Raw genomic sequence first — 16,340 nt, 5'->3', positions numbered from 1 at the left:
TGCATGGATGTCACGCCTTGGTCAGTTGCGTCTGTCCCAGTTTGCTTTGCAGATTCATGTTAATGGTTTCTTTCTCTTGCATCTGAATGGGTGCTGTTATAGAACAGCCGGAATAAGAAACCAGAGGCCAGGTCGCGTGGACTGGGGAAGGATGCAGCCGGTGTCACAGGGGTCTGGGAGCCTCGGGGCCGCTTGTTCTCTGCCCTAGCCCGGAGCAGTGGGAATTAGCGCGGGGGAACGTCTCCCCTCTGCTGCCGGGAATTACTGGGAAAGGTCTGGGAACGAGCAACCCCCTGTCCGGGGCTGGGAATTCCCGGGAAGTGTCTGGGAACGGCCATATCCCTGGCCGGGGTAGGGGCGCTGGGAGTCACCGGCGGTGCTCAGGGAGCGGGCTCATCCCCTCCGGTGTCAGGGAATTCCGGAGAAGGGTCTGGGAACGGGCTTCCCCGGCCCGGGGCTAGGAGTCCCCGAGGCGCTCAGGGAATGGGCCCATCCCCGCGTCCCGGGGGTGTTTCCGCCGCCCGGTGCCCGTCCCTCCTTTGTCTGCCCGGTCGCCCCGGCAGCGGACGCGGCCCCGGCGGCGGCTGCCACGTCCCGGGCCCGGGCGGGCGGGGCGGCGGCGGCGCGGCCAATGGCGGGCGCGGCCCGGGGCGGGGCGGGCCGGGGCCTGCGCTGGGCCCGGCGCGAGGGGCGCGGCCCCGGCGCCAGAGACGGCGAGGCTGTGGAGGGCGACGCGCCATGTGCGGTGAGCGCCGGGCCGGGGGAGCGGCGGGGCCCGGGCCGGCCCCGCGCCGGCGGGAGGAGCCGCCCGGGCGGGCGCTGTGAGGCCGCGGCGCGGCCGGGCGGGGACGGAGGGCACCGCCGCCCCGGCTGTGGCGAGAGGCGGCCCGGCCCCGTTATCCCGAATGCCGGCGCCGCGGGGAGGCGGCTCGCGCCGCGTTAGTGACTTAAAGGGCGAATTGTCCCCGGTCTGTAGGGGATGCGGCGGCAGCGGACAAAGGGCCGGCGCCCCGGGCTGTGCGAGCGCTGCAGCACCGGGCGGTTTGCGCCCTGTGCCGATGGGGTGGGCTCGGTGCGGCCGGGGACACCCTGCCCGGGGGAATCCCGCCGTGCTTCCTGGCAGCCCCGGCTGACCCGGGAGCCCCGGTGCGCGGCAGGGACGGCTGGGAAGGGGCGTTCCGGTGGCGCTTCCAGCCGCGGCTCTGGTCCTCTCGGAGTCACCGCTCCTGCCCTGCGTGCTAACGGTGGTGGTGTTTTTTAGGCGTTACAACGCCCGGTAATTTGTTTCCCACAGGTCGGTCCGGGTTGGCTCGGTGCTGGCTGGGGACAGAGGGGCCGTGTGTCCGGCCTGGCCCGGCTGTGCCCGGACCGTGCCCCGAGCTCGGCCCAAGCCCGGGGTGAGCTCGGGCCGGGACTGGCTCTGGTTCTCCTCTCGCCGCCGTGCCTTCCACTCTGCTTCCCGTGGCAGTGCAGCCACCCTGCCTCATCCTTTACACACAGGAATGTCATTTATCCTTTCTCTTTCTATCCCGTTGTCCTCATGTTTTTCCATGGAAATGTATGCAACAGCAATCTGCCGGATTTTCCTATCCTCTTTCCCCTCTGTCTCCTTTTATTTTTTCCCCCCCTGTATTTTTGTGTGTAAAATTATGTTCTCAGCGAGACTGTGCGTTTTACACTTGATGTGCAAGTTGCCATTTCTCTCGTTTTTTTGGGATGGAACCGGCATTGCCTTCAAGCTGTCAAGCTGTGGAGAGTCACAGACTCATACCTCAGCTCACGTTTAACACTGTATTAATTCGTGTTAAAAGTACAAAGTGGAGCAAAGCTAAGAATCGAAAGGATAATTATTATTATAAACAACTTGCTGCAGGACCTCTTGCTTGCCTTATTTGAGGTCTGGCCTTTGCAACGTACGATATTAACATTCTGCTCTTTGTTTTTTCTGCCCTGATAAGCCCTGAAAACACCGGGTAGTTACTCAGTTGTGTTCAGGATTTAACTTGTTTCTTCCCTTTTTGACGTGAAGTTCTTCTTGGATATCAAAACATTTCATGGACAGGATGAGGAAAGCATTAGGGATTATTGTCTCTCTTGCTGCGTGTTGCTCTGGGATGTATCCTGGAGTGAGAGTGGCTGCTGGCTTGTCTGGAGCAGAGAGCCCTGATTTTCCAGGCTGTGGCAGCTGCAGGGCCCGGTGTGGTGTTGGAGCCCTCAGACACATTTCTGTCGTGGAACGGTGAGTGGGGATGGATAAGCATTGCTTTATCCTGCCGTGCTGCCTGGTGGGTGCCCATCCTCATTCAGAGTTTTATCCAGTTCACTTCACACAGAAAAGTAGTTGTTAAGATGCGTTTTAAAAGAAATAATTATGACAATGCTCCTATTGTTACCCGAGTTCTGAGATCCCTCAGTCTGTGACACTGAAGGGACAGCTTCAGCAGCTTCCAGACTGAAATTACCAACATGGTGTTTTCAGCCTGATGTTCCGGTTTGTGACCTTACAGAATCCCATGATCTGATGGGCTTATGCTGGTGGACAGGTAAAGGAAAGGAGCCTCCAAGTCCAGTGCCTTGGTGCCTCCTATGAATACTGTTTAGATGTGCTGGGGGTTTATTCCTAATAGTGTTAGTGAAAAACAGGGTTTTTCCTTGCTTGTGTATTACACATGTGCAGTTTGAACACCTGGCCAGGTATTAGTTGGGTGTGCTTTGGTCCAAGTGCACCAAACCAGTTCCATGGCCTCTGTGAAATAGTTCAGGAAACAGGTTTTTCAAGGGAGCCAGGCTCCATAGACTGTTCTGTGAATCAGTAAACCTGTCATATGCCATGACTGGTTTTAATGACGAAAAGAGATTGTAGAATTTAGGTCTTGGATTGTAGAATTCAGTTCTTGGTCTACTAGTGATTACTGAAGATAAAAAATGGGCCTAGGAAAGACTTGAGTTTCTAGTTCTGGGGTCACATGTACGTCAGTGGGGACATTCAGCCCTTCCACATCTCTTACACCTGTGTCTGCCTTGGAGTGGAGCATGGAGCAGTGGCTGTGGCCCAGAGTGAGTCCCTGGAATTGCTGCTCTGGTTGTTTACTCTGGGCAGGAGAAATCCTGCCCTTTTGAGCTGGAGAGGGAGCTGTGTGTGTAGGCAGCGAGGGAAGTGTCCAGTGGACAAATGTGTATCCCCACGGAATGGATGTTTTTCTGTTTTGCTTTTTTCCCAGCCTGGAGGTGATGAATTGAGTGTCACCCCTCCCCTGTGCACCTCCCCGACATAACAGTGTCAGCAGCGAGCTTGGGCCTGACCTTGTGCTCCTCAGACTGGGCAGAAAAAGGGATATTTTGGGACACGGGGACTGGCACCTCCCTGAACTGCCGGGCACAGAAACACGAGCTCGTCCAGTGGGGCTGAGCAGCAGTTCTGGGCTAAAGGATTCCTTGGAACTGCCAGATGGATGTACTGATATCAAGGTCTATGGAAATGAGTTAAGAGTAACAGGATAAAGAATTTGGAAGTAAAGCCAGCCTGAAGGCTTTTCTACTTTTGTAGGAAAAGGATTACTAGAAGCAATTCCTTCGTGTATCTTGAGACAGTCATTTACCTGGAAAGGGTGATTAATTTAATTTTGTCTGTGAATGTGCCATGAAATAAAGGAACCTGAGCTCCAAAAAAGTTCATGGGGAAAATAAAGTTCTCAGAAAAAGTATTGGGACTGTCGGCTTTAGATGTCAATAACGTCCATTTGTTGAAAAGGTTATTCTGTTAAAATTACTAACTCTTTATAGGGAATCCTTTACATAGCTGGTGTTAAGAAGGCCTAGGATTTGTGCCTGAGTATTGAAAATCAGCTCTGTGGGAGAGCCGAGTGTCAGAGGCAGCTGAATGCCTGTTCTAGTGTTTTCCCAGGTAAGGTGTTTAAAGCAAACCTGCAAGAAAGGAAATGTTTTATATTCTAGATTATATTGTTCAAGGTATTTCACCTGAGAGAAATGCGTAGAAAACTTATTACTGTGGATCTTAGCGTGATTCAAGAGTTGTCTAATAAGCTTACATGCTTTGAATTGGTCTTTGCAGTCCACCCATGGAAAGTCCTGTGTCAGGTCAGTAGCTGAAATGTTTTCTTATGCTGCGAAGTGTCACTGCTCTTGTAATTCTGAATTGCATTGGTGTTGAGTCCTGAGGTGTGTCAGTGTGTTCCAGACAGGGGCGTTGTGTTTCCTGAGCTTGCTGGGTAGGGATTCCTGCTGTGTCCTTGCTGCTCTCCTCTTGTAGCTGGGAATTCGCAATTACAGACAGCGGTGGATGAGGAGGAAGTTCCCAGGGTTGGTGTTTTGTGTCACGTGTATTTCACCTCGAACAATGCCGGCTCAGGGCTCGTCAAGGCAGAGTGCTTCAACGTCATTATAGATCCTGGTTTTCTGGAGTGCTTCCTCCTGCTGGCTCGCTCGGCAGAGTTTCCGAGGGCAGGTGTGACGTTATTGCTGAAAGCGCTGCGTGGAAGCGCGTCTAAGTGTGCACTGAAACAAAACTCCTTTTTTAGATCTGCTGACGACCTGAAACTCGTGGTGGGCTGGTTTAGGGAGCGTTCTGCTCAAGGTTTGTACATTTTCAACACCTGGCGTCCAGGCTGGTGGTGCGCCATTGGGGACCCTGATGGATCTCCTTGGAATTGCCTTGGAATTCCATCCAAACCAACCTTTCCATTGTGTGATTTCAAAGAACTGTCACTTTGACAGAGAAATTGTCACTTCTGAGAAGGCTCCTGACAAAGCTCTCTGCACTTGATGTCTTCTTATGTCTCGAGCTGTGTTGTTCGATTTGAGTATCAGCTCAGGGAGGGAGAGAGCAAGGCTTGAACAGGGCACGTGGCTCAGAGCAAAATGTGTCTCTGGTGTGTGACAGAGGCCTTTTCTGGGCTGGGCTGGGGTGTGGAGTTGTGTGTTCTGTGTGCCACCTCAGCTGCCTTCTGTGGCTGCGTGAAGGGAGCCTTTGTTCACTTGGTTTGAGTAAAAAGAGGGTTTTTCTTGAAGGGACATTGTTTCACCCACCTGGGCCGTTGTGTCACCCAGGCACCGTGGGGATCCTCGCTGCACAGTGACACGCGTGAGACCCACAGCTTGAGGTCTAATTCCAGAGAAGACTTCTCTCTTCAGAGCCCTGTTGGTGGCTGCTGGGAGAAAGAAACAGTTTTCAGAAATACTCTTAGATCAGTGGAGTGTCAAGAGCACTTTGCATCTATTTTTCCTCATCAGTGTTTCTGTCACGGGCAGTGGAACTGTACTTAAAATTGGAAGTGGTTACAAGGTGTGATTGCTCAGATATTCCTGAGTGATTCAGTAGTTAAGAGACAGTAAAAATGCTGGTTTTTACGTGGGGTTTTCCAGCTAAGAAGTATTACATCATTACAGGATGTTTGTAAAGGGGAAAATGAAACACGTTTGTAAATATTTCCAATAAATTAAGTTTATTTACACGTAGTTCATCATAATAAGTATCACAAATGGGTGATAAGCCATCAAATATTGGATTTTAGCCTGCAGATCAGTAAGTCATGCATTTAGGAAAACTTGTGTTCTTTTACAGGAGCCTTATTGTCTCAGTTTTTACTTTAAGGATGCGTCATTTATGCATATTCTATTTTTAGTTTGTTTTTTCCTTTTTCTCCAAGGTGAGTTTTAAACCTCCCTGTCTTACTTGCCTTCTCATTTGTAAAATGTTGCTCACAGATGAGTTCTTAGGATTTGATTTTCCCATCTCCATTATGATTCTAGCTGTTTTCCTCTCAGGATCTAAAAGCTGAACTGAATCAAAACTGGATCTCCCAGGATCTGTTTTTTGGAAGAGCATGTCCATATTTCACAGCATCAACAGTGTTTGCATTTCTTCTTTAGAAGGGAGATATAGTCTCTGTTTTCTGAGAAGCGCTGAATTCCTTGGCTTGGTTTTTTGGGGAGGGTTGGGGTTTTTTTGATGGTCTTGGATTCAGTTTTTTTCCACAGGCCTCATGAATAATCTTAATATAATTGTGCTGTAATTAATAGCTGTTTTCAGTGCCTGAGACAAATGCCGAGTTGGCTCCTTTCTGGGTGGGTGTTTAGTGTTTGCAGTACAGGCAGGGGTAAACCTAGTTCTCCCTCTTCTCCCAGCCGGGCCACCCCTCCCTGTGGGGAGGCCACTGCCACTTTGTGCCCATTTTGTTGTGCACTGCTCCTGTTTGGGATCTGGGACAAGGAGTCAGGGTTTGGGCTCTTCGGGTGTTTTTGGTTAAGGCGTGAACGAACTTGCCGAAATCAGTGGAGAAAACATCGTCTCAAGTCACTGTCTGTTTTGGGTTCAGATTTGACGAAGGTGTCCAAAGTCAACCCTTCTGGAGGGAGCTGCGTTTTGGGTCAGAATAAGCTGCAAATCCTTCTGCCGGAAGCCATCCTGTGGTCACGGTTCCCTGTTACCCTTTATTTTATTTTATCCCTGCCATCCCTTGTTCCCAGTCCATTCCCTCACACCCCTCATCCCTGCCGTCCTGTGATCCCATCCGTTCCCTCACACCCCTTGGACACGCTGCTCCCTGCCTAGGCTGGAGACACAGCCTGGCCGAGCCGGGTGTGAGGTGGCAGAACATCCCAAGTGAGTTTGGTGTTCTCTGCTTCTCCTTCACCTCCCCTCGAGTTCTGCCCTCCCCTCCTGGCACGTTGCACAGGTGTGCCAGTGCTCCTTCCCCAGCCTTCCCCTGCAGCCTGCCCCGTCCGTGCCCGTGGCTCGGCCCATGCCCTGCAGGGAAGAAGGGCCCTGTCTGTGCTCCATCAATGGGGCCCTTGTGCCTCTCACACTGGTGCTGTTCTCTGGGAAGGACGTGCAGGAGCCGGGCTGGCCACAGCAAAAGGAATTCAGTGCTCAGATCCCAGAGCACCTCAGCGCTGCTCCTGGCTCCCTGTTTGTAATCCCACTGGGGTGGCCTTTGGCGCGGTGCCCTCCAGTGACTTCCCGATGGCTGCGCCTGAGCGCGGCTGGGCTGTGCCGTGGCGGGGGACCTGAAATGCCACTGAGAGGTGCAGGGCTTGTCGTTGCTCCTGGAGAGTCCTGTGAGGGGCCCGGCAGCATCAGAGAGAGGTGTGAGGCTCCAGGGATCGGGTGGGAACGGGATCCAAGGTACATGAAGCACGGAGGGGTTACAATTCAAACAGTTCAGCTCATTTAGAAAAATGCGAGCAGCGTTCGTGAGCCCACGGTTGCTCATGTTGGCCTTGATTCTGGAGTCTCTGGAGTAGCTGTGCTTTGGATGGTGTCAGGGATAGGCTGCTGCAGCCCAGCTGCCTTTGAAGAGTTCACATGTACTGGTTCTCTTTGCTTTGTGGTGTGCTTGTTTTATGTGCAGCCCTGCCACTACTCCGGGTGTCTGCACAAGGAAAGGGCCTGCTCCGTCTCCTGCTAACAAAGCAATCTGCTCTGTGCTCTTTCCTGCTGTAAGGCCTGCAAGTCATTTAAGGGTTTGAGGATAGAGCTGAAACGTGCTATCCTTCAGCTGCTTGGAGTCAGCTCACTTGCAACAGGGAGGCTGCTGTTCGCCTGAAGGTGGCAGTTTTTAGAAACAGAGTGAGCAAAGTATCTCAGATCGGTAGAATTTTTATTTTTTCCCAGGAGAATGGAGTGGGGATGAGGGTTTGGACACGGAGAGCGTGGGGCAAAGCATCCTTCAGAAGTTTGGAACACAGCAGAGGTGGTTCCCTGCTCACAGGGGTTTGTCTGCGGGAGGTTTGTGCAGGAGGAGCTGACCCTGTCCATGGGGTTACTGGATCCAGCATTCAGGTTGAACAGACAGGCAGAGCAGCCCTGTGTGCCCTGTTGGTTTGGGATGTCAGGAGCAATGGACATGGAACTGTGAATTTTTATAAATTTGGTCCTGATAACCTTATAGGTGGTTTGGGGTAATGAAGGCAGAAGCTTAAGAAACAAAGTGAAAAGCTCCTTTTCAATTTTTTTTTTTTCCTTCATCCAACTAGGGTTAAGAAAGAGGAACACTTGAATGTGCATCTGATTTTTTTTCCAGCAGTATGGAAGAAAACCAGCGAGTTGTGGTGTGCTCTGTTGGCAGCAGAGCTGTGGGGAGGTGTAACTTCTAATAGTAATGGGAAGCTGAGGACAAACTTATCCTGACACCTGTCTGTGGTCCCTCAACATTGAGCAGCCCATACTTCTACTTATAAAATAAGGACATCGACGGGCTCTGAATGATTTAGTTTAATTCCAAAACACAAACGGCTTAAGAGTGCAGTTTTTCAAATGTTCTCTGGGTAGATGTAAGGATTTATGTTCCAAAAGCCACCTTGGGAGTAAAACTCGAATAAAAGTTCAGGAGCTGCGTGGCAGCACCCTCAGGAAGATAGAAAATATTTGGGATGCCTTTAAAAGGGCTTTGTGGCTGTGTGTGTCTGACTGAATTTCTTTCTCCTCCAGAGGTTTTGATAGTTTCTTAAATTACGAACCTGGAATCCCCAGTCACTTACACAGATGGATGTTTGTGTGAAACTGTTTTTGCTTTTACTCCAAACAGATATTTTCTCCCTTCAGATATCACAGGGTGAAGCTATAGGTTTTGAGTATGGATATTTGTAGCATCCAGTAAATGTCTTCTCATCCTGCTGCTCCGTGGTGGCACCAAGGGGAATTGTTCTGAGCCAGAGCTGACGTTAGAGATCGAGGAATTAGTGTAAAAATAGAAGCAACAATTCCTCTTCATTTGAAAAACCTACAGGAAGAAGAACTCCTTTAATTTGGGAGTCTTAGTTGGCATGAGTGGAAGGATTTTTTTCTTAGTGAGTCTGTGGGAGGAACTTGGAAGAAGCTGTTGGAGGAAGAACTCCTTTCTTTGGTGGTTCTTCAGCTCCATGTGAAGGAACCTCAACTTGTTCACCTGCGGGGATGAGCTTCCTGTGCCCTGTGTTGTCTCCTGACAGCTCATCCTGTTGCATAGGCCCACCTTACAGGGAAATGCCTTCTCCTGTCCTGCTCAGTTGCTTTCAGTGTTTTTGAGTAGTTTTGATCTTTGGACTGTCAACGATGTCTCTGTTGAGCCTTGGTTGGGGCAGGCAGAGCTAGTAGTGCAGTGGGAGCTTCCTGCAGGCAGAGTCTGCTGGATTGGGAACTTGGTGCTCACACAGGGCTTCCCCAACTGTGACTTTGGTGCAAGATGATTCTCTTTTCCCCACACAGGCATCTTTGCTTACCTGAACTACCATGTTCCCCGGACGAGACGGGAGATCCTGGAGACCCTCATCAAGGGGCTACAGCGCCTGGAGTACCGGGGCTATGACTCTGCAGGTACATCTCTCTGAGCTCTTTTGGAAATTTGGGCTTTAAGTGATGGTTTTCCTGGTGTGATTGTGAATGGTTTCTACCACCTTCTGCTTTTGAAGAAAGCTGGATCACAAATTGGATGTGCCTGTGGTCAGAGGTTTGGATTAACTTCAATACAGAGACTTCTGTAAGCATCCTTGTTTGTTTTTTGTTTTTTTTTTTTTTTTCCTAAAGCTTTAAAAATTACTGACAAGGTGACAAAGGGAAAACTTACCTAAGGGGTTTCTTGCCTTTATGTGGCAGGCCAGCTTTTGGAGAAGGGGCTCATGAAGAATCCAAAGGGGCAGAATTTGTTTGCATCAAGTATTGTTAATAACTTCTGCACTTGACCCTCTTTCTCCATGTCGCACGGTGGTGTTTAGGTGTGGGACTGGACGGCGGAAATGACAAAGACTGGGAAGCCAATGCTTGCAAAATCCACATTATCAAGCAGACAGGGAAAGTGAAAGCTCTGGATGAAGAGGTTCACAGTACGTGTCTCCCTTTCCTCCTTTCCCTCAGATGTCCTCTCACCTCATTTGTGTTTTGAATATCACCTGTTTTACCCACCAACACTATTTTCCAAGTAACTTGTGTGTAAAGAGCCAGAGGTGTAAATGCTCAGGGATGAGCTGTGAAGAGCCAGATGATCCTGTGGTTGTTGAGAAATCCTCATTTTTTTCAAGACAAATGAGTTGCATCCTACTAAAGTAAAATAGACCTAAAATGCATCGTGGAAAACAGACAAGAAAATCTCCAAAACAAACAACCAAAAAAACCCTTGAACTGGGGATAGAGGAAGCAGGAGATAATTATCAAGACCTAGGGCAGAAGGAGAAATGCTGTAGGAACCTCCCCAGCTGGGTTTTAAATGTTCCCTTGTCACACTTGTTCCAGCTGAAGCCATCACTCCTGTGGGGCTGGGCTCTGCAGTGGCTTCAAGAGGGCACTGGTGTGTGTCACTGTCACACTGATGGGGCTGTAGACACGGAGGGCTTCTGCATCTCTTTCTGCCTCTTTCTGTTCCCTTTATTTAAACCTTAAGTCGTTAAATCTGAGCTCAATGCAAAGATGCACAAAGTTGTTGGGAGTGGAATACAGGCTGTCTGAGGGCAGGGAGATGCTTTTCAGAGCAGTCAGAATCTCATCTTCACATTCAGAAGCTGCTGTGTTGGTGTAATTCAAATCTTCTTAACCCATTTTTGTGTTCACCTGAGGCGCGATGTGCTGAGTGTCCCAGAGGGAGGTGGTTCAGTCTAATTTTAGTGTAAACCAGGAGACTAAAAGCCCATACGAGGTGGGGTGTGTGGTACAGAAATGGGAGATGGACAGAGGACTCCTGAAGGGAGGTTTGCCTGCTCAAGAAAATGTCAGGACACACAGTTTTACAGAGATTGTGGAAACACTTGTGGAGTAAGAGGAGTATTTTTTTCCAAAAAATACTCATGCTCATGGTGGACTTTGGAGAGGCAGGGGTTCGGGATGCATGAATAACCATGGTGGTGTGCAGGGCTGGCTCAGCCACAGGTGACAGGATGGCAAGGAGCACCCCTGATGGGCAGCTCAGGGTGGAATTCTTCCGTAAAGGTTGCTTTTTGTTTTGGCAGAGCGAGGAATGCAGGGCTGTTTTCTGTATGCATCTGCCCTGGCCTGAAAGCCCTTGAGGTTTTGGTCAGTCTATGATGATCCTAAAGGTCTTTTCCAACCTTGACAACTCAGTGTTGTGAAGTGTCCTGTGGGATTTGCTGACCTTGTTAGCATTGCTGTCCTGTAGTCCCTGAGGCCTGGTGAGACACCCAGCCTGACCTGGCGTGTGGACAACCCCTCAGGACTAAAACTTTCTGCTGCAGAACAACAGGACATGGACCTGGACATCGAGTTTGACGTTCACCTGGGGATCGCCCACACGCGCTGGGCCACGCATGGGGAGCCCAACCCTGTCAACACCCACCCACAGCGCTCCGACAAGAACAATGGTCAGTGCCTTCCCTTTCATCCTCAGCTCCTCAGCAGCTCCTGGAGCCTCTGGGAGAGCTTCTGCCCCTTCCATGTCCTGGGAGGGGTGCCTGGATGCAGGCACTGGGTTCATTCAGGCTGTGGTGCTGAGCCCAGTTGTGGTGAAGCCCCAGGGCTTGGACTCAGGTTCCGGCCATGGGGAGTGTTCCCTGCAGTGAGGGATCCCAGGAAGGGTTGGGAGGAGGGTGCCCAGGGCTTGGGTGGTTGCATGGGTGCAGAGCAAGGAGAAGGAAGTGGGATGGTGAGAACTTTCTTGGCTGTTCTTCGGAATGGAATTCCGTAAGCTTTTTTTCCCCTTATCCTCGCTGTAGGGAAAGGGGTTGGTGTGCCTGGGGCTGTCACAGCGTGGGACTGTCACAGGGTGGTCTGTGCTGCGTGTGGCTGCCCAGGGGACAGCAGTGCTCAGCTGGCAGCAGCAGCACGTAGTTCTTTGGTCCCAGCAGGATGGAATATGCCAAGTGCTCAGGTGCCTCCACAGGCTTTGCAGGGTCCGGGTGGCCTTGGTACCACCCACGTCACTGTTATCCCCCCATTCCCACCCATGCCAGGGGGCAGAGCAGGGCATGGCACCAGGAGGTGAAATGTGCTTTATTCTGCTGAGGGCCTGTCCCGCAGTGACATGAGTGGGCTCTGCTGCCGGGCTGGGGCTGGCATGAGGCTGAGCAGGGCCTTTCCTCTGTCCCCAGAGTTCATAGTGATCCACAATGGCATCATCACCAACTATAAGGACCTGCAGAAATTCCTGGTGAGTGACCCTTGCGGGGTTGAGACCCTCCCTTCTTTCTCACTCCCCTTTGCTCTCACACTCTTCCCAGATCATTCCCCCTCTTGTATTCTCACTCACTTTCCCATTTACATTCCCCATTCTCCACATTCCTTCACTCATGTTGCTCCACTCATCTCTCAGAATGATTTTCCCACTCACATTACCTCTCACCTCCATTCATGTTCCCCCACTCACATTTCTGCACTCCCACCCATATTTGCACTCACACTCCTTCCCTTACACTCACAGACTCTCCTACTGTGAGCACACATCACATTTACTTCCCTCATTCCCTCCCTTCCTCACTCCCAGTTCTGCCATTCCCCCACCCATATTCTGACATTCACACTCATGACCCTGCACACATCCCCACCTTCCACTCCCTCCTCGTCCCCCACTCATTCTCCCACTGAGAGTTTCCCACTCAGAGCCCTCTCTGTGTCCCTCCCACCCCGACTCTCCTCCTCACATTCTCACACTCCTCCACTCCCTTCACACTCCCACTCACTGCCCTCTCCTCCTCTTCTCATATTCTTGCAATTTAAAAGGCAGGAAGGATGAAAGGAGAGTGTGAGAAGAGGAGAAAAGAAGGAAAAAAGAAAGGCAGGAAGTTAAAAGGAAGAGGAAAAGCAGAGCAAATGATGGGAAAAAAGGGAGAAAAGAGTAAGAACAACTGCAGTATGGAAGGGTAAAAGGGAAGGAAAGAAGGAGAGGCAGGAAAGAAAAGGAAGAGCAGGAAGAAGGAAAGGCAAGAAAAAGGGAAGGAAAAGGAAAGATTGGGGAGGAAGGCAGGAGCAAAGAAAAGAAAAAGTATGAGAAAAAGAAGGAAGAAAATGATAAAGGCAAGGTGAGGGAAAGGGAGCAGTTAAAGAAAGGAAAAGTCAGGAGAAAGGGAAGGAGGGCAAAGCAAGGTGGAAGGGGAGACGGAGGGCTGGTCACCCACACGGGCTGTCCCTGCAGGAGAGCAAGGGCTACGACTTCGAGTCGGAGACAGACACGGAGAGCATCGTCAAGCTGGTCAAGTACATGTACGACAACCGCGACAGTGACGACATCAGCTTCTCCACGCTGGTAGAGAGGGTCATCCAGCAGCTGGTAATGTGGGGGGCATGGAGGGACAGCTGGGGATGGGCACTGTGGGACACGCACCCACCCCCAAAAACGCCCCCTGCACCCCAATGCTGCCAGGGCATTGCAGCACTGGCCATGCCACTGCTGCAGGATGCTCTGGGGCACATGCTAAGGCGTGGTTTTGTCTCTCCTGCCTCTGACTGTTTATCTCAGGTGTACCTTTGGTTTTCTTGAACATTTGTCAGTAATCATCTGGGAAATGTCTCAGTCCTTGGGCACGGCAGCACCTGGAGACTGCCAGCCCCTGCCTGGGGTGGTGGGAGCAGGGAGGGAGCTGGCCTGGGAGAGTCTGTGCTGCTTCCAGTCCTTCCCAAAGCTCCATCCGGGATTGCTGCTGACCCCTGGTGGGAGCTGCTCCGCGGAGCCTCTGCCTTCACTGCGTGGTTGTGTGCAGGAGCAGGATCCACCACAGTTCACCTCTCACCCCACAGCACCTGGTTCAGCTGAGTTTTCACTGGTTCACCTGCCAGGAGCTGTTGTTACAACAGGCCAAGAACTCGTGTTGCTGGCAGGTTGTGGCACCTCACCTGAGCAAACACCCTGAAGTTTTGGTGCTTCTTTTAGCAGATCTTTGCCTCTGCAGCTCCCCTCACTGCACCCTGAGCTAAAGCAGAAGCCACCTGGATAACCAAGGGAGTCCGGGGGTTCAGGAAACTCATTCAGTGGTTGAGGATGCACTGCCAGGCTCAGGGGAGGGACATCCTCCCAGGGTGGGGGGGCTGGAGCTACAGGCGGTTCTGGAAACGTCTGTGAAGTGTCTTTGGTGTCTCTTCTGTGTCCACAGAAACACAGGAGCAGTTTCTGTGCTGGGAACGCTGAAACAGTGCCTGGGCCTCAACTGAAGGGATAAAGAGTTTGTTTCTCTTGTTGCAGGAAGGTGCTTTTGCCCTTGTGTTCAAGAGTGTTCATTACCCTGGGCAGGCGGTCGGTACCAGGTGAGTGTTGTCATGGGAAGGAGCATTCTTGCACCCCGTCACTTGTTGTTGTACCCCCAAGTTAGAAGACAGAATAGAGATCATTCTCATCACACTGCATATGCTGGGGAGAGGGTGGTTGTTGCTTTTAGTTTCCTTTCTCTTGTTTTCCATCCGTCGTAACAGAAAGTTCTCAGAAATATTTTGGAAATTCCTTACTCACCAACTGTACCACACTTTTATCCTCTAGTTATGATTTGAAAGGAGATGGTTTTACCTTTTCCCTTGTGCTTGCCCTTGTGACAGCCCTTGGACAAGTCCTCCACTTGGCCTTTGGAATTTGGGCCAGCTTTGTGTTTAGGTTTTCTATCCCACTTTTTAAACACCAGCATCGCTTGGGGTGGTTTCACGGGGGTTGAACTTCAGTGCCAAAACCTGTTTGTAGGTTTGTACAGTGAGGAACAGTCCCTGCTTCAGGTGTGCAGTGACTCTTGAGAAGTTTGTCTAACCCTGATGCAGCTTTCTCACGTACTTGTGTTTTTTATCTGGCGATCCTTTCCATGTTTGCAGCAGCTGCTGCTCTGGGAGGCTCTGGCTGTGCCCTGGTGCAGCTGAGCTGCTGCTGCTGGGGGACAGAACTGCTGGGTGGGGCGTGGGGGTGTCCCCAGGTGCTGAGGCTGTCCCTGTGTCCCTGCAGGCGAGGCAGCCCCCTGCTCATCGGCGTGCGCAGCGAGCACAAGCTCTCTACTGACCACATCCCCATCCTGTACCGCACAGGTGAGTGGGGAGCAGCTCCCCTCCAGCTGCAGGGCATGGGCACACCCAGCTGTATGCTCTGAAATAGAGCTTTCAGCTGGAAATTGTAAATCAAACCATTGTTAGAGACCTTCTTTTAAAAGCAAGTCTTTAACCATGCATTCTACCCACCATATACCTCGTTGGCCTCTAGTGTTGTGATCAAAGCTTTAATGTCCAGTTATTGCAAGAAAAGCACATCTTAGTATGGTAGAATAAAGTATAGTCATGGAATGGTTTGGGTTGGAAGAGACCTTAAAGCCCATCTTGTTCCAACACCCCTGCCATGGGCAGGGACACCTTCCACTGTCCCAGGGTTCTCCAAGCCCCTTCCAGCCTGGCCTTGGACACTCCCCGGGGTGTTGGAATAGTTCAGTATAATAAATTAAACAGTATAGTTAAACTGAAGTCTCTATTTTGCGTGTGGCACGTTGGCATTTGTAAGCCTAGTGGTTTTCAGGAACGAAGATGAGACAGCTTTGCACGCTGGAGCTCGGCACTGTCACAGGCCTTGCCCCTGCCACCCCACATTGTTTGTAGACGCTTTGTGGGACAATGTCTGTTCGTGTGGTCTGTCCATCCTGCTCTCACACATGTTCTACCACCACAGACACACTTGAAAATGAAAAATTACTAAGAATTGCTCTTTAATCCACTGTTGTCAGAGGGGTCTGAGCCTGTTCAGTCCCTGGGACCTGGACTTGTGTTCTGAGCAGTGCAGGGATCCAAGGAATTGCTGTCCTGTCCTGCTGCTTCCTAACAATAACTGCTGATCCCCTGCTGCAAGAACCAGTCCCAGAAGCTTTGCCCCTTGATTGGATGATTAGCAGTAATATTAATGTATTTATGTAACAATGTATTTTTTACTGATTATCTCAAGTTTGGTTTGGTTTTTTTTCCAATTGCACTTTCAGCTGTACTGTGTATGGATCATTCTTTTGATGGAATATCCATAAAAATAGAGGAAGGTGCTGTCCAGAGAAAAGCTAACACTTGAAATTTCAGGCAAATCTTCCAGTTCCTTAGGAAAGGAATCATAAATGGGACCAAGATGCATTGTCTTTTTAATATGTGGTTATTGCTTTCTGTGTAGTGTAGTGAAACACGTGGGAGAATCAAAATTCCGTCTTGATCAGAAACACCATGAGCAGCACACAGGAAAATCCACTCATCCCAATTCAAATATTGGGACATAATGCTCAGCATATGTGCTAAAACTGATGACAGTGCAGGTTGTACTGAGTGTTCCTGCAGCTCTGGCTCCTGAAGGAAACAGTGAATTTCCTTAAAAATAAACCCCGCTAAAGCAGGAGGCTGCTACTAATCCTAATGCAAGCGCTGCCCAAAATTCCTTCTGGAGTTTGGGTTGTCAGAGCTGTGTCCGCCCCCT

At 50.7% G+C, this 16,340-nt stretch overlaps 1 protein-coding gene across 2 annotated transcripts in view; it reads left to right on the top strand.

The window, feature by feature from the left end:
- The first annotated feature begins 665 nt into the window (after positions 1-665).
- GFPT1 (glutamine--fructose-6-phosphate transaminase 1) overlaps positions 666-16,340 on the top strand; it is a 36,077-nt gene continuing 20,402 nt past the window's right edge. For both annotated transcript variants that reach the window (XM_066206436.1, XM_066206435.1), the window contains exons 1-8: positions 666-745; positions 9,206-9,313; positions 9,712-9,819; positions 11,179-11,304; positions 12,031-12,089; positions 13,071-13,205; positions 14,115-14,176; positions 14,853-14,932. In XM_066206436.1, coding sequence (XP_066062533.1) covers positions 739-745; positions 9,206-9,313; positions 9,712-9,819; positions 11,179-11,304; positions 12,031-12,089; positions 13,071-13,205; positions 14,115-14,176; positions 14,853-14,932 — 685 coding nt within the window. In that variant the 5' untranslated portion in view covers positions 666-738. The remainder of the gene's footprint in view (positions 746-9,205; positions 9,314-9,711; positions 9,820-11,178; positions 11,305-12,030; positions 12,090-13,070; positions 13,206-14,114; positions 14,177-14,852; positions 14,933-16,340) is intronic.

This window comes from Chamaea fasciata, unplaced genomic scaffold, assembly GCF_029207755.1.
Source record: "Chamaea fasciata isolate MVZ Bird 193981 ecotype frontalis unplaced genomic scaffold, bChaFas1.0.hap1 SCAF_30, whole genome shotgun sequence".
Lineage (NCBI taxonomy): Eukaryota > Metazoa > Chordata > Aves > Passeriformes > Sylviidae > Chamaea > Chamaea fasciata.
Note: the sequence above shows the minus strand (reverse complement) of the source record. Positions and strands in the feature narration are given on the sequence as shown.